Source organism: Nomia melanderi, chromosome 14 (assembly GCF_051020985.1).
Source record: "Nomia melanderi isolate GNS246 chromosome 14, iyNomMela1, whole genome shotgun sequence".
Lineage (NCBI taxonomy): Eukaryota > Metazoa > Arthropoda > Insecta > Hymenoptera > Halictidae > Nomia > Nomia melanderi.
In genome coordinates this window covers 2,872,980-2,896,823 of record NC_135012.1, presented here as the reverse complement: position 1 = coordinate 2,896,823, position 23,844 = coordinate 2,872,980, and the positions used below count along the sequence as shown (strand labels likewise).

Sequence of the window (23,844 nt, the reverse complement as noted above, 5' to 3'; positions counted from 1 at the left end):
GTCAATATCACTATACATAGAAAAACTCAGATATCATATTGTCATGTAATATATTTTAAATAAATAATCAATTCGAGTGAAATTTTATATTTTTTCAATCCTGTGGTGATTAGCGAAGTTGCATAGCTAAGTGTCTTCATATAAAAACGAGATTTCTCGTTACCAATACGCAATGTGTCAATAATAAAGAAGACAAGAATGGGTCAGTTTCACCCGTCTACCAGTTTTAGTGTTAAATCGAGTATCCACGTTCACGCCACGTCCAGCGGTGCCGCCATTTTGGAGCACGGATGTGGTTCCCCGGAAACAACAGACGAGAAGCCATCCTTTCATCCTCTCTGCGTCTGAGTGTCCAGTTGTTCCACGCGTACGCGTGTATCTGGGTCAGGGTGCTTTCCAGATATTAGGGGGATGATGCGCAAAATATCCCCACCACGGTGTGCGGCGTCGGGTACCAGCAACTTTTGCACCCCCGACCCGGCGCGACGCGACGCACCCGACCGTGTGGACCCACGCCGAATCACAGCCAGCCAATTTTCCATTTACACTGGGAACTTGCCACCGATCATCATCCCCTGCCTCCCAGGCGTCCATTGTCTCCTCGAACGGCGCTCGCTGCCAAGAAACGTGACGGGAAATCTTTTTTCCTCTCCCGTTTCCTCCCCTCTCGCTCCGCCCTGTTCGACATTTGGCGACGCATCTCGACCGCCGTTGGATTTAACGAACCGCGACCAGACGAGCGGAACAGTGAGCAAACTCGCGTTAATTTCGCGGCCTCCCGGAAAGAGATTTCGAAGTTGCCCCCTCCCCCGACCGTCGCTGGGGGACGAATTTCCTGAAACCTGGACGAACTACGCCGGAGTCCTTCCCCGCGGACTCTTCAGTTTTGTTTGGTTATTAACACGTTGCGCAACGGTAACGAGAAATCTCGTTTTTATGTGAAGACACTTAGCTATGCAATTTCGTTAATTACCACAGCATTGAAAAAATATAAAATTTAATTGATTATCTATTTAACACGTTGAACGCCGCACGATTTCATAGAGCAAAATACATAAAATGGAAAAAATATAATATTAAATCATCTGATTGAATTGCTTTATTATTATTGCACGTTCGTCTAGCTGAACATCACCACATTAGGTAGCATTATTTGTAACATAGAAATATTTTTAAATAATCGGCGTTTAATTGATTGAATTACAGTAATTCGGTTTGGTTGGGGGTCACCGATGGATCCCACGGAATACAACGTGTTAAAATATATTACATAACAATATGATATCTGCGTTTTTGTATGTGTAAGTTGACCTCAGTGAAAATTGCCATCTGCAATTCAGTTTTTTGAAAATTAGCGCATTGTTAACACATTGTATACCGGTAACGAGAAATCTCGTGTTTGTATAAAGACGCATAGCTTTGGATACTGACCTGATTTGTATTAAATTGGTCCTCTGATTGTATCAGTTTATGAAAAATTTCACTTTCATAGTTTTTCGATTTTTTAGTCGCGTTATGGTGCTACTGTCATTAGGGAGTGTCCTAGTTTGAATTGAATATTAGAATATTTTATTTCGTAAATGTAACGTGTATGATAGTAATTGGTACATAGAGAATTTTATTTTAAGCTGATCGCAGCGAGTTTGACAAATTTAGGAACCAAGCTCCATTCGTGAAGCCCTTAATTCAGCAATTATGAGGACTTTGATTGGATTCGTTGGAATTGGTTGATTGTTATTTTTACGTGGCACGCGAGTAACGAGAACGCTGATGTAAGAACTGCTTGAATTTCCGGTCTCGTTCCGGCATGATATTTCAAGTGCTTCCGACCCCAAGGAATATTGAGTCTGAACAGCGCAAGAAGGAAACTCGAGTGGAAATTCGGGAAATCCGAGAAGATACCGCTCGTTTGTTAGACGTGGGGCGGTAGACGGTTCGAGTTGGCACGTCCCGAGATCGCGTGGCAACGGTAAAAAGAAGGGAAAAACAAGGGAAACCGGGGAAAGAAATAATATATCGATCAGTCGCGTGGTACGCGCCGCGTTGCAAGAATAGCGGCGAAGTATTATATCACTATGATTCAGCGTTCCGCGAAAAACGATCGGGCCTTGCTTCCTAGGCTGTGTGACTCGCGGAAAAAGGGGATCGATCTCTATCGGCGGTTAGCGAAATTGGTAGAGGTGTTGTCTGTAATATCCTGCGGGCTGTTTCACAGGAAATCTGTCTCTCTGTTCCAGGACAAATTGCTGACGAAGCTGGAGGAGAACGAGCCTGAGCTGGCCTCTTCACAGGAGGACGAGGTAAGTCCTTTCTTCCTTCGACAGAATCCTTTGGAACATTTGTACCCGTGCATAGTGAAGATAAAACGAAGAATAAACTACAAATTTTATTGTATTTTTAAAATTTAGGGTTTAACATTGAAAATAAATTGTTAAAATCATGTATTTCCAACTAGAAATGATTAAATTCTTTAGGGATTGAAGTTTCGTAAAAAGATTTGCACCGACACAGAATAAATTATACATTTTATTCTAGCTATAAAAGTTTAGGGTTTAACATTGAAAATAAATTACTAAAATTATCTATTTCCAACTAGATATGATTAAATTTTTTAAGGATTGAATTTTCCTAAAAATATTTGCACAGACACAGAATAAATTACACATTTTATTCTATCTCTAAAGTTTAGGGTTTACCATTGAAAATATATTGTTAAAATCATCTACTTCCAACTAGAAATGATTAAATTCTTTAGGGATTGAAGTTTCCTAATAAGATTTGCACAAACATAGAATAAACTACAAATTTTATTCTATCTTTAAAAGTTTAAGGTTTACCATTGAAAATAAATTACTAAAATCATCTATTTCCAACTAGAAATTATAGAAATCTTTAAGGACTGAATTTTCTTAAGATCTGCAAATAACTATAAACACAAAAATTTCTTTATCATTATCACGGTTAAATTGTAATATTTACAACTAACGCGTCAAGTATTCTACTAGTTCTCTTCTATGAATTTCTTCCTACTTGTTATCTATATTACAATATTTCTCGATCAATAAACTTGAAATAATTCGTTAAGGGTTAAGTTCTACATATTATAATATACTCGTTGAAATGTTCATTTCTAAATGACTCCTCCCTTATTTCGCGGTACAAGTGATTAACGGAAGCGTTAAGGTGCGAAACCTGTCCCAAATCGAACCGGACTACATCCGAATTCGATGAATAATCACGGGGAGGTTTCACTTAATCCCGCCATCGAATGAAAGAAATTTCCTGGGGGGAAAGTTCGAGTAGCCTCCGATCCAATTAACATCCCGGGGCGAGGGTGTCCGGTGGTGGGTAAGGTCAGCTGCACTTTCCGCCGTGTCCGCCTCCGCTTTCCTCCTCGAGGCTCCCCGCGGTAACCTCGTTACTTTCCCCCTCTGGGACGGGGACAAGACGTAATCAAGCCTAATTCGTAATTTCACCGGGACAGGGGCCCCATGATTGGCGGCTCGAATCAGATTTTCTCGTTTCCCCGTAAGCAAAGAGGCTTGGATAAAAGAAACCGTCGTCCTCTTGACGTCAATCGAAACGTCCCGCGGAATCAATCGCGATTCAACGAATTAGGCGATCCTCTTCGCCGCAAAACTGATTCCGAGCGTTTCCAACCAATCACCGACCCCATAAATATCTACAAAACCAGCTCCTGTACAATCAAACGAAACTTTAAATAAATACATCGTAGATTCTTCATACAATTCCAATAAAATGGAAAATTTCTAAATACTTCGCGTGTCGAGTAGACAATTGTTTTTCCTCTATTTCCAAGAGACACGGTCGTTACATAATTCTGATATTAAATAATTTCCCACGAAACGTCCGTTTATCTATTCGTTTCAATCGAATCTCTTCCGCGAAATGATCGTGATTATCGTCTATATTTCTCGGTTTTTTAAAGCTCGCATTATACGAGGAACATAAAAGACTCGCAGATTAGAATGACGACGGTTACGTCAGTGGAGAAGCGCGCAATACATTTTTACCTGTCAGACCGTGGAAGACGAACGAGATAGAATAGAATTCTGTCGTTAAAACCCCAGTGGTCGCGGGGAATTGATTGGCCGTGATTTATACGCGAGAAAGAATATTTCCGTAACACAAGCGATTTCCAAAAGAGGAAGTCACGTTGACCCAGAAAACAACACGGTGTTATTAATACGCGTTCCGGTTAGTGGCCATGGTTTGAGCCGGTGCACAGACAATTTTCGACGCTCCAGCTGGGCTGGCTGCATAGAGGAGAGGACCTGTCCCGTGTGTCGGCGACGAAAGACAGCCGGCCGCCCGGAAAAGTTGCAATTTCCGTTCGAACGAGCCGTTCAATGGCTCGCGAAAGTCGATTAACGGGGCTCGACAAAGCGGTCGTCGGCCGACCCTGCGACTCCTGACATGTTCGGCCATCCTCGGCGAACTATTAATATTTCGATTAAGTCGACGCCTAATTCGTTTATGTCAATTAGCCTCGCCTGAGGCCGCCTGTAAACAGGCTCACCGGACCGGCGAGCTGATTGCACGCGACAAGACCGGCGTGTCCACCGCCGCTGGGACTGTCTCGAGCTTCCTGATTGCGTCATTAATCGGGCAGAAGATCTTTAATAACCTTGACACCGGGCCGGTCGATGTGTCGCGATTAAAGGAATCGGGATTACAGGAGAAACGTAAATGTCTTATGCGAGAGTAGTTCTTTTGAGAATCCTCGTCGGCGAGTTGCTGATTATGGAATAAGTTGCTACTTATGGATTAATTAATCGTGTAAATGATGGAGTGAGGAATAAACTGATTTTATATGAAGTACGATTGAAATTGTGAAATTATTTTGTCGAATGTTAGGATTTTGAGAGAATTCTCTTTGAATATTGAACTGAGAATCAGTTGGATAGTGTCTGTTCGTCGGCTTCTACTGAAATTGGAACTTCCAAGAACGAATCTGCTTGGTTCAGAATAAAAGTAATGGAGCATAACGCTGAAGAGTTCTGAATGTAACACGCTTTACAATCTGTCGCAAGGAATCAATGGAAATGGACTGCGCATGAAAGTCAGGGTAACAATCGATGTTCCATCGAAGTATCGAGACACGCTGCGAGCATCGCGGAAATTACATAATTCCGTAATCCCTGTTCGCTCCGCGTTCGCGGATTATTGTCCAGGTGCAAATTGGTTCCGCGTGTTGACAAGAGTCGCAATTATTAAACTGGAATTAGCGGAACGATCGTCGGCCCGATAACTTTGAATGCAATTAGCGGCGGACGTCGCGGTCTGGCATTGTTTATTTTCGGCGGAGTTCCTCGTAATTTCCGGCGCGGTTCCGTCACGGAAAAACTGAAACAAACTATCTCGGCCGACGGAGAACAATGGCCGGCAATCGGACCGGCCTGATAATGACGGCGCAGATCGTTTCTTTTTCAACGACGCGCTTTTCGCGTGCGATCCACCTGCGCCGCACATCCTTTTTATTTCGTTTTCCCTTCCTCCGCCTTCCCGTCGCCGCAATTGCGACGCAATTCGGGACGCTCGCTATTTATTCCCGTGTCACCAAAGCGGAGGAAACAGTGTCGAGTACTCGTCCCCCGGGAAACATGAAGCATCTTCTCATCTTTGCCGGCGTCGCCGCCATTTTGGTCCTCTCTGTAAGCGACGCTCTCTCTTTGAACCGTTTGATACCTGTCTTGTGATTTTTGGGACACGATTAACCCTTTGCGCTCGGAAATTATTTCGCTGGATATATTCCTCGTTCTCTAATGAAATATCAATGATATGTTTCATAATTAATATTATTATAAATAATATAGAAATTAAGGGATAGAACTATTCTATTTTAACGTTTCATGGATAATTGAGTTAAATGAAATTTAATATTGAACAAACTTTGTAATTTTTCTGTCAATCAACTGCGAGTTGCCTCGCGAGTGCAAAGGGTTAAATTACAAAACATCGAAATTAATTCACGTCCTCTTAACCGACTTACTTCATTTCAAATATTTTATAATTCAATTTTAAAGAAATGAAATCGAATCTCTGTCTTTGAACTTCAAATCTCAAATTTCGAACTCTTCCAAGCTTCAGCAATTCAAATTCGATTCTCTGAATTATGCAAGTTCGAGATTCCATCTATCACAAGACCACTGATCGATCCATTAACACTAGAACTATCAGTCGAGTTGACTTCTAAAAATTTTCTATAGAAACCCCAAGAGTGATCAAGACTTCCATCACTCAAAACTTAGTTCTAGTATTACTAAAATTCTTTCGAAATTTCTTATAAAAGGATCTATTGTTTTACAATAATTGTAAAGAATTTAGGAATGGGTCATTTTCCTGGTAGTCTAGTGTTAAAATCATTAGGAAGCGTCCGAACTAAGATGAAAATCAATTCGAGGTGACCGAAGTTGCGTCGAAGGCTGTTCCGTCAGAGATGGACACCATGTCTACTGATTACCCCGCAACTATGAGGTCGAAACGCAGTCCTCAAGACTTACCCCCTTGCCCACCACCCCCTCCTAATGGACCACCACCTCCAGGACCACCACCAGATGGTGTACCGCCACCTTGTATGCCATCAGACATGCTTAACGCTGGAATGCAGGCGGCAGAATCAGCTACGGGTCAAATGAGACGCAAGAGATCTCCCCAGGATCAAATGGGTGGCACGGGAATGAGTGGAGGTGGCATGGGTGGAGTGGGTGACGTGGGTGGTGCTATGAGCGGTGCAATGGACACTATGGGAAAGGAAGGCACGGACTTTTTCAATAAAGCGATGGGCATGGCGGGCTCTGTGATGGGTAAATATAGGAAAATTGCTATGGACGATAATGAACAGACATCCTCTGGCTAATGAGCTTCGGAGATTGACACATCTTTTTTTAGATCGAGCTCGCAACGTGATGGGTTGAACGAATCACGGCTGATTCATTCGCAGACGTTACATTGAGGAACAGTTTGCAGTTTATCGATGTCGATTGATACGTTTAAATATTTGACTAGCGCATGATCTATTGGAGAATTATTGTAGATTGTATTGAGGTTTCTGAAATTAGGCTCCTATTGACAATGAAGATGTAAAATGATTAATGTATTCGAAATGAAATAAAATTGTTGATAAGCAAGAGTTGCTAATGACTATCCCCTATTGTGCTTCAGGCACTGCTAAGGATTTAGGGTGCGAGCGAAGCTTACTACCTTAAGTACTTATAGATTCCGAAAGCTACTTCCGTTATGCATTTTTTACTGGCCTCAGAGGGTGCTGTAAAACTCTGAAGTGTTACACTCTTACCACTCTGTACATTTCTACGGAAGTGCTTAAAACTTTTTAAATCCTGGAACTTTTCATTGGACATCATAAAAATCTCCCCAGCTGAGCTTCAGTCCCTTATCTTCCTATGAACGTCTAGCGAACATGATTTTCCCGGAACTATAAGTTATTCTCGAATGATAATGATCTGATCGATAGAATTTCCTTGTTACGAGGATGGGGACTAAGTTAGTGCTTTCTTATGTTTCCAGTGCGTGATATGCGTGAACGCGAGAGCTACGATGCAGACGGCTCCGTGTGGGCACCGAGTAGTATGCAGGTAAACCGGAAATTTTATTTTATGTTCTATGACAATCATTTTCTATGATCATGGTATCAATACTATATAATCTTCACACTCGTTGAATTCTTCAACAAACAACGAAAACAGAGAAGCCTCGAAACCAGTGACATTCAAAGTTACATCATCAGTTACATCAATATCCGAATCTCTGTTCTCCCTCTGTTGCAGACGCTGTTTCGTCAAGACAATACAAATGGCTGTCTCGCAGAGGCTGCTACCCCTGCGGTGCGTCATATGCAGAGCGAAAATCTTGCGTCTGAAACAGACCCTAATCCCGCGAGACGTAAGTATCGGTATCAATTGCGTAATCGTTCGTCGTTTTCAGCTGAGTAAAAGCACGATAATAATATATCAATATCTTTAAAAAAAAAAGGACACTATTAACATGTCTATCTATGATTTATCCTTTCTACTTCTAACTACCTCGAATCTACGCGACCAAACCTTCAAAATCAATTATCTCGGACACAAAGTCACATGAAAGCTTGTCCACATTATAAACTTCTCCGTTCACGTAGAATCATTTACTCGATTGTATCAAGATTCCAAAAGCGTCGCCTAGAGATTCATTTTTTCTAATTCCACATGTTCGTCAGTGGACGCCCGAACTCGTCGGATTTACAATTTCCGCCGGAATATCCTGTTTGTCTCGCAATTTCTGGCGTTCTCTGTCTCCCTGGCATTCTCCCCTCCCATTCGTCGATCCGATTGCAGCGGCGTAAAATCGCAGCTAATTGGAGCGGACTCAAAAAGCCCTCGTCACCTTTCAGCGAGGCCGAACCCGGGGCCGCCGCGACGTATGACCGTTCCGTTCAGCACGGTTTTCATAAATATCGTCCGGCCTGAATGCTCGGACCACCCTCTCGTTTCTATATTTTTGTTTTTTTCATTTCCTCGCGTGTTCTCCTTTCCTTTTTGTACGTTGCGCCGCAATTAATCGGAAATTCCGGCGCCGCCGAGGGCGCGCGCGCGCGCGAGCGAGCGCGAGAAACGACCCGTGAATAATTCGTTCGAGCCCGACGTTTTCGTTTCCTCGATAAATAAACGGCTCTTGTGCCCTCTCTCGCGCGCGAATCGGCCCCGACAACGGCCGGCCACGAAATTTTCCTCGAATTTTCCATTCACGTGCCTCTGTTCTCGAGCCGTTGTTCGCTGCATCGAGAATTTCACTGAAAGCGAACGATTACCGTCGAGGACCGCTCGATTCACGATTGTTCCGGGGAAATTTCTTTCCGCCGGGTACACCGCGGAATTATTAATTAGCCGTGGAATGCATAATTAAGACCGTATTCTCCGTTATTCGTTTATTCCGTGGCAGCGCGTAGAAACAGCGTTTCGCGCGTTTAATTTTCTATCAACAATGCTAGACAGACGTGCGCGCCCATTTAGGCATTATTCAGCCAACCGAGTGATTCTGATGCTGTCCAGTTGAACAAACAAATTTCAGTATTATTTGAAATGTATCGGAATTTATTGGATGAGCCGAGAGGCTTAGCGTTTTATTAATCGATACTAAAAATGTTTGCTTATTCTCTGTCGGAGAAGTTTCATCGCGTGAGCTTTAACGATTCCGATAATTGTAAACCCTCTTTGCCAGTATTATACCGTCGCTCGGATAATATTGAAACTGCACGTGAAAAGTTTCTCGTATCACAGTTCCACTGCTACTTCTGGTTCTCTAAAGATATTTACTATTTTACACCATCTGAAATTTATGCATCGAAATACTGAGTACACTGAGAAGTACACAATTTATACAATTTCGCAGCCATTGGCCTAGCAGCATCCTCGATAGGACGTACTCTATCGGCGATGCTGCTAGTTTCCAGGTCTACTACGTGGAGGTTGCTGCGGGGGTCTCTGGGAGCTGGGTGGAAAATTCAATTCCACCGACCTCTGTTTCTACGTCTAAGTCTTATCTTTAACGCACTTAATAATCCCACGACGGCTGTTTTCTTTCTTGAGTCTGAAATGTATCCCACGGCGGATGATCGATGTCTTCTTTCGCGCGCTTATTTCTAACTTACCATAGCCTTATCGGATAACTTAAATTACACAATCATCGCAGTAAAGGGAGTGAATTAAGGAAGAAGTCCTTGATTCGAGGATCAGACAAATCAGAGAAGAAGTCTCTGATTCAACAAAAGCAAGATCAGGGATTACAATCTTAGTTCTAACTTAGTATAGCCTTAGACTATACATGGGTCGCAGTTGCCGAACAATTATCGGGCCAAAAAAAGACACAAATACGAAGCAAGAAGGAAGTCCTTGATTCGTTTGAAACTAAAGAAATCAGAGAAGAAGTCTCTGATTGAAAAGCAGCAAAATGAGGGTGACGCGAGCAATCCGTAGTCAAAGCAGTCAGCAACCACCGCGCCGAATCACGATGCCCTCGCCTACAGATCAGAGGATGGTCACGAGCCAGCACCAAATTCCTATTAACTTCAGAATTCCGGAGAATTCGAAGTAGGATTCCGATACTGACTGTCGCGATGGACGATGGCGTGAGCACCACCGCCCTACGGTGCGCACCACCGGTAACCTTTCAACTCGGACACCGATCTCAAGCACGGCGGAACTGGCTGATTAGACAAACGGCCGATCACTTGCATACATGGCAACGTGAATAGGAATAAAGAGAAACAAGCGAAGTGAAGCTAAAGGATAATTGCTCGACACGTTTTTACATGAATCGTACAATGTCGCAGCCGATCGGCCCAACACCATCCTCGATAGGAATTACTCTATCGGCGATGATGCTGGTTTCCAGGCCCACCACGAGGAGGTTGCTACGAGGGACCCATTTCTCTTTCCGAATCAACGTAACCCCTTGCTCTTTTCTTCGTTTCTCGACCGCGATCTCAACTATTGCTAATAATATTGGAAATAACAACGATACGATCTATTTGAAAAATATCTTGACTAAGAAGCAATGATTGACAATGATTTAAATTCTGTTTGAAATCTTTAACGCGAGTTTGGCACAGTTATTGCAGAGCGAGAGGTTAGCACAAAGTTCTTTCTGCGAGATTATTCGGTTGTTAGTGACAATACATAATTTTCACGCTTTTAGTTATAAAATCGTGCCCGGAAACGCGCGAGACCGATGACGAAAAAGGACAGAGCTCTTTCGCGAACGGCGACTCACGGTGAACAACTGAAATTTCGGAATATTCATCGTTGATCAGGGATATTCGGCAATTTCCGGCCGTATTTGCTAGCGATCCCTGTTATTATTCTTTTGGATATTAATTATAAGAAAAATTTGAGGAATTTTAGGGGGTTTTACGATTTCTGCGAAATGGACTCTTTACTTAATACTATATGAAAAGGAAATTTCGAAGAACTTCCGGTACCTGCGCGGCCGTAATAAAAATCGCAACCCCAAGCTTATCAATTTCCTGGAATTGACCGACGATGGGTCGCGGTCAGTGCGAAAATATTTGATTTTCTACGTACTACTCATTGGAATTTATATTCTGTTGCCATTTGTTTAATCTTCTGTGGAATTTTAAATACAGAAATTGAATCGTATATTCACAGACCCCCATAAATTCCTTTTCAAAATAAACTTATTTTGATCTCGGAAGCTATCATTTGTGCGCAATACTTTGGAAACACTCTGTATAAAACGAAACTGATTAACTTAAAAAATACTGAAAGATCGCAAGAATATCAACTACCCTAATTCAGCGACTGAATTTCCGGGTAACGTGAAACGAGAGGGAAATCATTCTCAGTGTTACATATTGATTCCAAGGGATGACATAATTTGTCAATCCGGGATCATCGGTTCGCATGCGAGAAGAAGGTGTATTTAAGCGATTCCACTTTTGAAACGGATAATTTTAAATAGAAATGTCGCTGAAAACGATTATATCTCTGTTTTTTTTTCAATTATATATGAAATCTCTCGTATGACTGACATTACTATTTTCTGTTTCTCAGTATTCGATGTCAGGAAAGTCCTGGGTCTTGCCACAGAGTTCATCGGAGTACAATATGAGTACAGGAGGGGCCGGAGGGGTGGCTGGACCTGGTGGCAGATGGGTTGCAGGTAGCGTACCTGCCTCCGCGTCCCTGTACTCCATGGCCAGTGGCTCATCCTCTATTTCTGGTGAGTAGTTTGGAATAATAAGCTAAAATAATATTTTGCTCAAAGGGTAGAATAATATTTTAAACGTTAAGGGTTGAATTAAGAGGGTTGAATAATATTCTGTACATTAAAGGTTGAAATAATGTTCTTATTTAGGAACTAAATAATATTCTATTTATTAAAAGTCGAAATAGCATTCTTATTAAGAGGGTTGAATAATATTCTATACATTAAAGGTTGAAACAATATTCTTATTTAAGAACTAAATAATATTCTATTTATTAAAAGTCGAAATAGCATTCTTATTAATGAGGTTGAATAATATTCTGTAGATTAAAGGTTGAAATAATGTTCTTATTTAGGGACTAAATAATATTCCATTTATTAAAAGTCGAAATAACATTCTTATTAAGAGGGTTGAATAATATTCTATACATTAAAGGTTGAAACAATATTCTTATTTAAGAACTAAATAATATTCTATTTATTAAAAGTCGAAATAGCATTCTTATTAATGAGGTTGAATAATATTCTGTAGATTAAAGGTTGAAATAATGTTCTTATTTAGGGACTAAATAATATTCCATTTATTAAAAGTCGAAATAACATTCTTATTAAGAGGGTTGAATAATATTCTATACATTAAAGGTTGAAACAATATTCTTATTTAAGAACTAAATAATATTCTATTTATTAAAAGTCGAAATAGCATTCTTATTAATGAGGTTGCATAATATTCTGTAGATTAAAGGTTGAAACAAAGTTCTTGTTTAGGGACTAATTAATATTCCAATTATTAAACGACAAAATAACATTCTTACCGAGGGGTTGAATAATATCGAATACATTAAGGGTTGAACTAATATTCTTATCAAGACATCTAATAGTATTCCACATTATAAATGATGAAATAATGTTCTTAACACTAGAACTACCGTACCAATCAAAATGACTGGTGTCAGTTTTTCTGTTTCGCAATTATTAATATCTTCGAAGTATTGAATATTCGAAGTAATTTTGAAAATAAATAGTTTCACTTGAATATAATGAATATAAAAACTATAATATATAGTTTTATAAAATATTTAAACTATAATGAATGTCTGAAGAAACCGAAAATAATCTATTAGTACAATATTCACAGCGATTATGTTTCAATCGTATCAAATGCTCGGTAGTTCCAGTGTTAAACCGCGAGCAGCAAACAAAGGGCACTTCCTATAAATCATTTCTCCCCGTAGGAGTGTCTTCCGTATCTTCTTCGAGTTCGTCTTCGGCGTGTAGCACAGGAAGTTCCAACCTGGGTAAACCCACGAGGGTGAGGCAACCTTCCGGCGAGATCTTGAGACGCTCGCAGACGCAGTCCATGAAAATGAGGATTCAGGTTAGACCGGCACGGACGCGGAACGCTTAAGCGAAGCTTAATATCAGATCCCCGGTTAACTTTGTCCATTTTACCGGCGTGTCGCAGGAGTATCAGGATCCTGTCCCGCAAGTTAACGAGGAGGAGGAGATCATGAGGGAGAACCGGGAACGTAGATTGCCGCCGATCAAGGAATTCCAGAGGGACTTTCGCGCGGGCAAAGCCTCCACTAGGATACGGTAATTGATTTGCTATTTTATTTACTGTCGATCAATCATTCTTCCAGGATATTATCCTTTAGAAACGCCATTCCTCCTCTCGCTACGAATATTATACCATTAACACTAGATTCACGGAACGAGTCAATTTCACTCATATTGAATTTTATAAGCATTATTTGGTACATGTTTTTATGCAAATATGTATCCTAATTGTCTATTCTTAAACCTCTAATTCCTAAGATCTAAATGAACGGATAATTCTTCTGAGAACAATCGAATGGACCGTACAGTAAATGTAAATCTAGTGTTAATACACGATTAGCTTTTTAATTTAATTAAACATATCTTCATTAATTTCTTTATAACCTCGTATGCAATACATTAGTACTCTACAAAGTTTAGTAGCCTCGTAAACCTCACAATTAGCAAAGCCTCGCAGCGCTTCCATTAACACGTTAAGCGCCATGTCATTCACTGACTGCTTCTGAATGACTAGAACACAACCGTAACCAACAACATAACCGATATGAAATGAAAATGTTTAATAACGTACCAAATAATTAATTGCTCCTTCTTTTCCTTGCCACAAAAGATAAACTACGACAGAACGCTTAAGATTTCCATGGCGTTTAACGTATTAACCAGTTAACTGTGTTTGACGAGTATACACGTCATAAAGCTTGACATGATACTAATTCTTTCAGCGATGAATTCTCTATTTTCTCACATAAACATGTAATTCTTTGTTTCGCTTTGATCTTTCATTAACCGTTCGAGTGCTGAGGAGCGCTATAGCGCTTGTGTTGTGCCAAAATTGCGGAGAGCGCGGAGCCGCTTCTGTTTATCAGTATCAATTATAATTTTCTTACTATATTCTTCAAGAAATAAATCAAAGTAAATTTATTTGAATAAATGTTATTTTTTGATATTTTTTTGTAATAACACAGTATCTGTAACCTCATTAGATAAGTACTCTTATTAATGTCTTTGCATACACACCTAATCACTTCCGCATTTTTGGTAAATATCCACAAAAGTTGTTTAGCATCCAAACGGTTAAAATATACTCCACGTGCATTCGTCCTGCGTTCGACGAGTACACGATCCATTTTTCGATTTTATCGAAAACGAGAGGTTCTTCCAATTAAATTCCACAGTTAACTGGTTAACAACCCCAACCCCCGCTAGATGAATTCGCTATACTCACCAGACTGACCCCCTCATAAGACTCATAACTGCCGAATTTAGCCTCGCAGCGCATCAATAAATCCAGACTCGATTCAATGGATCAAATTTGCTATGCTCTGCAAGCTCACCCTCTCACATCCTCCATAATCGACTCCCGGACTGAAACATGCAGCCGGCATGTATCCGCAACGCGTGTTCGCAACGTTCGTTTCCGCAGATGTGCTCAGAAGATCGTGACTCAGCTGGAAACGTCACCGAGTCCGAGGGTCTCCTCGAGCGGCGCGACGCCGACGTCCTCGTCGTCGGCGAGGTCGGCGACGAAGAGGCCGCAGGCGGCGCCGAAGTCCTCCGTGGTGCAGGAGGTCCAGAGATCGAAGAAGGAGAAGGAACGGGAGAAGGAAAGGGAGAAGGCGGAGAAAGCGCGCCAGAAGGAGGAGGAGAAAGCAGAGAAGACCAGGCAGAAGGAAGCGAAGAAGCTGGCGAAGGAGGAGAAGAAAAGGGCCAAGAAAGAGGCGAAAGCGAGGCGGAAGGAGGCGGAGGAGGCCCTGATCAGGGAGGAGAAGTAGTCTTCTGTCGAGTAGAGGCGAGGCAACGTAGATGTTTCATGCGCGATTCGATCACGTATTCGAAAAGCCTGGACGACTCTCTCGATCCCGTCGGGACGGAGGATTTTCAATACACTCGGGATCCCGCCGCCCTCGGGATTCAAGGTTCGAGATGTACTTTACTCTGTCTTTCGTTCGATCGGAGGTTGGACTCTTTAATCGCATTTCTTTCGTGACGAATAAATGGAGCGTTTTGTAAACGATAACAGGGTGATACGTGAGAAAATCAAATGAAAGTATGTCTAGGAAATTTCGTTACTTAAGAGTATCTTATGGTTATTATAGAGTAAAACAGTAGAGAAAGGGGTTGAAGATAAACGAGAGCAATGTTTTATATTTATTTATCCGTGGAATCAGCTTACATTCTGCGTATTCTATATATACTCCATGTACTTAAGTTCGAAGGATATAGTAACTGAAAATGGTAAATCTACTAAGCGTCTCGAACCACTCGAGATCCCGAGGGAGGGGGATGCAAACGTTCTAGCGGCGGTAGAGAAGTATACCTAAGAAAACCTAGAAGCGGCCAAACTTAGCAACCCGTCATATCGAGTTATCGTGGACTAATAATTACTAATCGATAGGAAGACTCGAGAGCGTAGCGCTACGTTGCTATTATTTGATTAATCAATCGCGTAATCTCCGGCATCGAACCATACCTTGCAGCCACCAGCCACCATCGAACCACCATCGAAACCATACTCGTACGCTCATCCTGTCCCGGAACGTTTCCGTTTTAGGGAGAGTCGACCCGCGGGACGTTTCCTCGTTACTTTTTTACTAGCTCATCCGACCCCCTACCAGCCCCGAGGATCTATCAGGTTTAAGTGTCAGTCGTTTTAGCGGTTCGAAGGAACGATGACCGATCCGTGTCCTATTTTTCAAGCTCTGCTTCACAGACAATATTCCGAGAGGACGTAGCTTCTGTTCCCGGCGAGGCTGAGCCCAGCCCGCGCCGCGGAACTTAGATCGCGATCGACGGGAACCCTCTGCTCCTCCAGTCGACTCGTACTTAGCCACCATCCATCACTAGTCCATCGATTCTCGTCATCCCTCGGGTTCGATCCCATCACAAACTCGTCGAGAATCGGAACGGAAACGCCGGGCGTTTCAACTTTTTAATTGATTATCGAACGCGATCCCGCGGAACAATTCGTCTTAGCGGGCCGCGTCGCCTAGAACGATTTCTATTTTAATCGTGTATATAACGAGTACCGTGTAGACACGCGATCAACGTTGGATTCGTTTTTTTCACCAGAGATCGGTAGGATCGAGGGGAACCGTTCCGATCCGATCCTCGACGCCCCCCCCCCCCCCCCCCCCCGAAGAAACCACAGAAGAAAAGAGAGACGAAAGGATAAAGTTCGCGAGTTGCATTCGAACGAAAATGAAAAAAGAATCAAACTGATAATCCGGTTTCGAATCGACGATGAACGAAACGTCTTTGATTGGATTACCGAGAGACAACGGCGGAGACGTTTCTTTCGCTTTCATCCTCTCCCACTCTTTTCCACCGATTGATTTCAACCACTTTCTCTCTCTCTCCCTCTCTCTCTCTCTCTATCTGTCTCTTTTTCTATTTCCCTCTGTAGTGGGGGAAACAGTTCGTTCTACTCGGGGAGTACACGACGATTAGCCTAATCGAGGGAACCGAGCAGTCGCGAACGTTGCGCGCACCGTGTTTCCCGCGACGATGATACCATAGTTTTAAAGTCATAGTACAATACGATAGGTGAGAAACGACAGACGCGGAGTTTCGAGTGCACTGCGTGTGTCTTGTTACCTATACCCGTGATTTAACGTAGCTGCGTAGGGCGTTTCGGGAACTGATTCGTTTATTCCTCTTCTCTAACTCTCTATCTATCTATCTATCTATCTATCTATCTATCACTCTCTATCTATTTATCTATCACTCACTCTCTCTCTCTCTCTCTCTCTCTCTCTCTCTCTCTCTCTCTCTCTCTCTCTCTCTCTCTCTCTCTCTCTCTCTCTCTCTCTCTCTCTCTCTCTCTCTCTCTCTCTCTCTCTCTCTCTCTCTCTCTCTCTCTCTCTCTCTTCCCTCTCTCTCTCCCCTCTCTCTCTCTCTCTCTCTCTCTTTCTCTCTATCTCGAGAAACGCGGCTCGAGACACTCGGCTCAGCGATCGACTAATTGCGAAGCTGTTATTAGTTGGCGGTTCTGAGTAGATGGATTTTGATGGGAGTTAGTGGACCTTTTTCTTTATTCATGTGATCTCATTATGCTATTATTTATTTATTTTTATTTTTTATTTATTCTCTTCTTCTTCTTGAATACTCATAAGACTACTCTCTGTTTCTTTCTAACTCATCCTTTGCTTCTGATCTTAGTTTATACACTCTTTTATCATCTTCTACTCATTCTGTTCATTATGTCTGTCTTCTTTCTGATCAAATACTTTTGAATACTTATGTATCTTATATTTTATATACTTTCTCTCTACTCCTTTCTCTTTATGCCTTCTTCTGTATCTGTCAATCACCTTCTTTATTTTCATTCTCACTAACTGCTCCTCAGTAGCATCTTGTCTGCTCCGCCACTTGCCATCTACTCCCTTTACCTTAGATGCTGTTCAAGACACCGTGACCCTCTAACTGGCCGAAATTAGTTATACCTACACGTCCCCCAACGGAGTATTGAACACTCTCGACAGAGTGGGCGGTTCCCTGTACAAAAACAGTCCTCGATACCCAGCATCGCGCTCGTAAACACAAGTTCATATGTCAAAGATCACGGTGAAAGTATAGAAAACCTAAACGTGTTTACGAATCCCCGAAAAAAATCATTTCCACATTACACGGTCGAATCTCAAGGTCATCCGCCCCACTCCGAGCGCCAGCCACGCCCACTTTCAGGTCACGCCCACTGTTTTCCAGTTGGCGGGGAGAGGAATAGAATCTTAAAGAACCTGTACTCTATTAGACGTTCCATTTCATCCAGCGAGAGGGTCGCAGTGGCGAAAGCGCGGGAGGAACCGCGTGCATATGAATATATACACATAACTGAGTGTTGTTTGGAAAACGCGCGCTGAGTGTTGTTTGGAAAACCAAGAGAACAGAACAATTGGCTCGGTTGTCACGAGTATACGATTAACGATTACGAGATTAATCCGCGGCAAGACCTCTTTGAAACTGTTCACCCTCTGACACATCCCCTTGCGCCCCGTTCCCTATCCTCCGGCGTCGCGAACCGACACCGGGGAAAATAATGCTCGAAGAATTAATAATGTTTGATCAATATTTTGTATTATTAGACGGACAGGCGATATGCGGCGCTCGCCTTTCGAAGGAACGGACACGACGAGCGTGCCCGGTGTCGCTCACGGTGCCGGAGCCGAGTAGCCAAAAATCAAAAGCAATTTTTTTACAGTGCGCGACCGATCGTTTAGAAAATGGCGCGATATCAAAAAAGAGAGACGAACGACGTAGGCCGGAAACGAAAGAGAAAGAAATAGACGCGAAAACGGGAACGCAACGAGCATCGATCGGCAGACGACAATCTCGTGAAGGAGGAATTCCTCGTTTTCCTTTTACCCCCCGCATTACGATTGTTGTATATTCATTCTCTCCTGTTCCGACACCGTAACCCCCGCCCCCTGTTCTGCCTCTGTTGAACTTCGAACGCCTTTTGCTATCCTCGAACTTGACCTAATTTACGCACTGCCGCTAACTTTATTTTTTAAATAGAAGATAGGAGGGAGAGTAACGTCATCGAAGGGCGTCGCGTTCCCTGGACGAGTATTCCCTTGTTACTAGTACGACGCTGTACCCTACACTTTACTCGAGAACCGCGACCCACCCTGGATAACTGTCGCCCAGCGGACCCGACTCCGTTGCGCAGAACGAGGGAATATTCTTCGCGCAACGCGGTCTGTGAATTACCGAACCGAAGTGGATTTTCTCGATTCTGTGATTAACGAATCATATGCTTGAGTATTTCTAGACATCTGGGACGTATAGATTGAACAATGATTTAGGTGACGCTAATGAATGAAATTAATGATTTAATACGTATTTAAGTTGAATTATGTTATCCGCGAGACTAATTCGTTTCTTCCTTGTAGCTTTATAATTTCTAAATTCCCAATTCCAACGCACAGTGGTATATTTGGAATAAAGAGAGCGAAGAGGATTGTTTCTAGAATGTTTATATAGAACATCCGGTCCATTTCGGAGAGGTACCATTTAAAGAAGACCGCCAGGGTGTTCCGTGGCTTGTCGCGACGGCATTTTTAGAGCCCGCGCGAGGGTGGACGCTTCGATCGGACGGAACGCGACGAAGGAACTCGGCGAGCGATCTTTGTTGTGTCCGAGGAGAGCATCGCGCACATATCAGTAGTGATTAGTACATTTTAATTAGCGTCGTTGCCTCAACTTCGATCCTCCAGAGACTCGCAAGCAATCTCCAGCGTTCCCTGTATCGGGAACGAGGACGCGCTCTGACGTGACGACGGAGTTTATCCAGCGACGCTGCCAATTAGCGAGTAATGTAGACTGTCAATTATTACCTGTTACATCAGTTTTCATCTGTGAACGAGTTTCTCAGCGTCGTGCCCGGCGTTTCGCGCGGCGCGCGGGCACCGCGGCGACGATCTTCGATGAACACTCGATCGGTGTTTTGCGATTGTTTCGAACGTTTTCCGACTTGTTCTGTCATCGAGCAATCCGTTTTTATTCGCGAGATCTGGAATACTTGCCTACTGTACATAATTAACGGACGTTCGAGGAAGTTCGACGATGTTCGAGGAAGTTCTGCCGACGCCTACGGGCCCGTCTACGGGTCCGCGAAAGAGGATACTGCAGCTTCCAGCGATATTAGAGCGTTCTGTTTGTCGATTAAGAGAAGGAACCCCATAGAACGTTAATAGAATGTTCTCAGAATTAAACAGAGGAACGCCAAGGGAAGTTTCGAAGGAGACACGGAGAATTTTGAAATGACTCGGTTACAGTGACTCACTATTGTTCACTGGAAATCATCCTTTTCATTCTGAACAAGTGTAACGGTACTTTTTTCATTATTGTAACTGTTATCTCGTGAACGATTGTGCACAATCAATCGAGTCACTGCTGGTTCGTCGAGGAAAGAGGAAAAATCGCACGGAGATTGGCCGAGTGAGTGGGAAGAGAGCGAGAGTTGAGTTTTCTGCAATCGCGAAGTCAATTTTATCGTGTCTGTACGTGCGCGCGCGTGTGTACGCCGAGCACACGTGGCCAGAAACTCGAAAAAATATGGCGAGGCGGTATAAATTGAACGGAGCGACACGAATGTTCGGTGTCTCGAGGCTTTCACGGCCGACGTGACTACTATTATCGTGGCTTGGCAGCGAGGAACTGGCCGCGCAAGGTCTGCATTATGTTTAGCACGCTTCCCCGATACGCTGTCTCGGTTGCAGCTATGCATACACCCGGTGCAACACGCGCGGTATGCCCCTTAAGCCGTGTATACACTCGAGGAGCACGTTCACGTTCAATCGCTCGCGTTAACCCTTTGCCAGCAATTTTTCTACGTAACTTTCTATTAACCACTTGCGCTGGAAATGAATTCAGAAATTTGGCAAAGTCTCCTGCGATGAATTTTGTTTTTATCTATTTTATGCTGTACACTTATTTTGTTTGTTAATTATTCTGTATAGAGTGATACATTTCGAAGTAATCTAATAGTAATGCAACAAGATTATCAATGTGTAAAAGACATCATTGAGAACTTTGGGATAGAAACGTCTTTTTCCAGCGCAAGTGGTTAATATTCAATTTAATATTCTCCAACTATGTCGTATGCATTTATATTCTTGACTACATAAATTGTGTATATAATTTACAACTATTAATTTCTATGTTCATTTCATCGATAACATTCTTAATCAATATTAAGAACTAGAACCCTACCAATACCTCAATGCTCCAGTATTCACTGTTCACGCGTTGAACGAATAAGAAGATCGGACTGTAAACGAAAGACATTCTAACCCTTTGCACTCGAGAGGTGACTCAAGTCACCGTTTAATTTGACACAGTGAAACTATAGAATGTGATATTTAACGTTAAACTACGTATAATGCCTCGATGCGTGAAACATTGGAATAAAACAGCTTTGTTCCTCAATGTACTGGTGATTTTTCTTCGAATTAGTCTCAAAGAACATCGTCTTCGTAAAGAAATGTTAAATATTTCTATTAAGAAACATCCAAGTGCAAAGGGTTGAAGAGTTCCTTTGAAGCGTACACGCGGCTTAAGGCAGCAGGTTGTGTGTAAAGTGGTTGACAGGTGGGAAGGCGGACATAGCGGCGAATTTCTTGCGACCTGGTTGTAGTCTAGGCTTCCGGATGTTATTTATGTCTGTAGGAAACATTATTTCCACGATTCGTTGGCTTGCCATTGGCGTTATCGAAGCTCGGCCGTAAAACAGAGAACGGAGAGCCCCGTTCAGCTCGTTTGTCACGAGATATATCAAAAAACTACTCGATTCCTTCTATTTAGAACATTAGAAAACAAAGTATTCCCCACTGCTCAGTCCCCTTGAAGCTCTAAATATTCCGAGTTTTTAAGGTTAACGGTGAGAACCGGCATACCGTTGCCTATGCTCCAAGTGTCTGGCCAGTAAGGAATATTCTACTTGGTCACCGGGTCAGTTAAAAATAGAGGAATACCCTGAAACTGCTGGGTGCTCGTCCCCCAGGTGAACGAAGACGCTTCCACGTCTTTGCATTCGCCGCGAAACTACCCAGAAAACGAACAAACTGTAACAACCGGTCTCAAAACGGACATAATTAGCATCGAAGATCATAGGCACGCAGCCATAGCCACGCTAAAATGGAACAGGTCATTGGGAAGCTAGGAAAAGCTGTACAGCTGTATAGGGAAAGCTCTATAGATAGGAGGAAAACGGTTGATCGGCGAGGGAACGAACGAACATATACCAAAGACACTAAACCGTTGGCAATAATACGCGACTTAGGGGAGACGAGCTGCGAGCAACCGAAGCGGGAGAACGATCGAGCGGCGTCTGTGAATCGATATACGGCGTGTATCGTGTTAATGCGTACGGAGAACAACTTTATTGTACTTTATCGTGTAAGTGAGATTTGTAGAGAGTTTATATTAGGCCAATTGTCACAGCGAGAGTTCTATGATAGCGATGTTTCTTTCCTAAGCTAAGAAATGCGGCCGACTGTTCCGTCTACTTCAACCTGGTTCCACGTGGATTCTTCGATTCGGGGAGTCCGTTGATCGATCTAATGAACATTTTTCTTTGCAGAAGAAGCGACACGGACGTCGTAGGCGTGGACGAAACACGGCACCGACGAATTCGCGTCAATGTCGATCATTCCGAAGGATGACTTGGCTCAAACTTTCATCTATTTAGACTGGGCTTCGAGTGTCTCGCCCGCTCGAGTGCGCTTGTTCTCTTCGAGGAGAAGTTGAAGGATCATTCTAAGTAGATGAAGAACAGTTCTAACAAAGATCCAGTGATCTTGATCGTGAAAGACATTCCGTACGATCGTCCACTCGAGTTCTTCCACTTCTACGATCAACCGAGTGCACTTCTTTTTCGAAGGGAGAGAGAGACCGGGAACCATGTAAAAGATGAATGAACCGTGTCGAGGCAATGGAAACGCCGGGTCTTAAGGAGTTGGGACAGTCAGTCGCAGCAGCAGGCACGAGAGATCGTGCCGCGTTCCAGCGTAATACTCGCGTAACGATTGCCGTGATGATGAGTTCGCGTTTGTACGGTCGTTTGAGAAGCCCTCGAGTGGCCCGGCTCAGAGCATACTCTTAGTTTGTCGTGCACGGGAACATGAAAATTCGTCGTGCAGCGTACCACCGGATCTTATTGGCCCAAGAACTCGGAACCCATAATGCTGACGCCTAAGTAGTTTTTTAAAAAGCGAACTCGAACGAACGAACTCGACGGTTTCGTCGGCAGACGGTGGTCGATGTCGTCGCTTGAATTCGGCTAGTCCTTAGCTACTATAGACGTTCGAACTTACGTTAGTATCCTGTTGTAGACAATTTTAGGTACCGCTCATGTTCATTGTTACTTTTTTATTTTAATAATTGAACAATGGATTGAAATGGAAAGGTAGGAAACGTCGAGATGAAAGAATAGAAATGAACGAAGCTAATCGAATCGATCGAAATATAATTTGGAAGTTCATCTAAATCTGCAAATTCGAAGGAACGTTCTATAGTAGTTCAAGGCGGAAGCGTGACAAGGATAATTTCGCATCCTCGAAGGATCCGTCTAAAAAGGGGAGGCCCGACGCGTGTTCAATAATCAAAACTCGGCATCCAATGTGATAAAACGGCAGCGATCGCTTCCGTCGTTCGATAAAACGCGATCGGGCGGTTTCCCGTGGATCCTCCGCGGGTAATTCGGAAGAAAGTAGACGATCGACGGTGAGAGGAACGTTCTTAGCGTGTCGTGGACGCCCGACGACCACGGGGACGATCGGCGACGCGTTTCCTCTGGTTTTTTCGTCACCGAAGAGGATCGATCGCGCGGAACGGACTTGAACAGTTGATTTTATCGAGTCTATTTTTAGTAGTTTTGTTTAAAAACGTCGAACAAACGGAGAGGCGGAGAGACGATTCTTCTACGAAAATTGTATTACGCGATGTGTTACGATCTGTACGAACAGACAGTGAATATGAACAAGAATCAAATAAAACGTTACAATGAATGTTAGCTAAACCCCGTACGCTACCTTCGCTTGC

General features: G+C 43.0%; 2 protein-coding genes across 3 annotated transcripts in view; both read left to right on the top strand.

Annotated features, from left to right (window-relative positions):
- The window catches only part of LOC116427051 (uncharacterized), a 71,411-nt gene extending 47,596 nt beyond the window's left edge, over nucleotides 1-23,815 (top strand). For both annotated transcript variants that reach the window (XM_031976933.2, XM_031976934.2), the window contains exons 3-9: nucleotides 2,238-2,300; nucleotides 7,549-7,616; nucleotides 7,809-7,923; nucleotides 11,589-11,757; nucleotides 12,978-13,120; nucleotides 13,208-13,338; nucleotides 14,726-23,815. In XM_031976933.2, coding sequence (XP_031832793.1) covers nucleotides 2,238-2,300; nucleotides 7,549-7,616; nucleotides 7,809-7,923; nucleotides 11,589-11,757; nucleotides 12,978-13,120; nucleotides 13,208-13,338; nucleotides 14,726-15,074 — 1,038 coding nt within the window. In that variant the 3' untranslated portion in view covers nucleotides 15,075-23,815. The remainder of the gene's footprint in view (nucleotides 1-2,237; nucleotides 2,301-7,548; nucleotides 7,617-7,808; nucleotides 7,924-11,588; nucleotides 11,758-12,977; nucleotides 13,121-13,207; nucleotides 13,339-14,725) is intronic.
- LOC116427054 (uncharacterized) lies at nucleotides 5,517-7,151 on the top strand. The gene is made up of 3 exons (XM_031976942.2): nucleotides 5,517-5,675; nucleotides 6,425-6,827; nucleotides 6,913-7,151. The coding sequence occupies exons 1-3, from the start codon at nucleotides 5,625-5,627 to the stop codon at nucleotides 6,936-6,938; spliced, it is 480 nt and encodes a 159-aa protein (XP_031832802.2). The 5' UTR covers nucleotides 5,517-5,624; the 3' UTR covers nucleotides 6,939-7,151.
- Nucleotides 23,816-23,844: the final 29 nt, after the last annotated feature.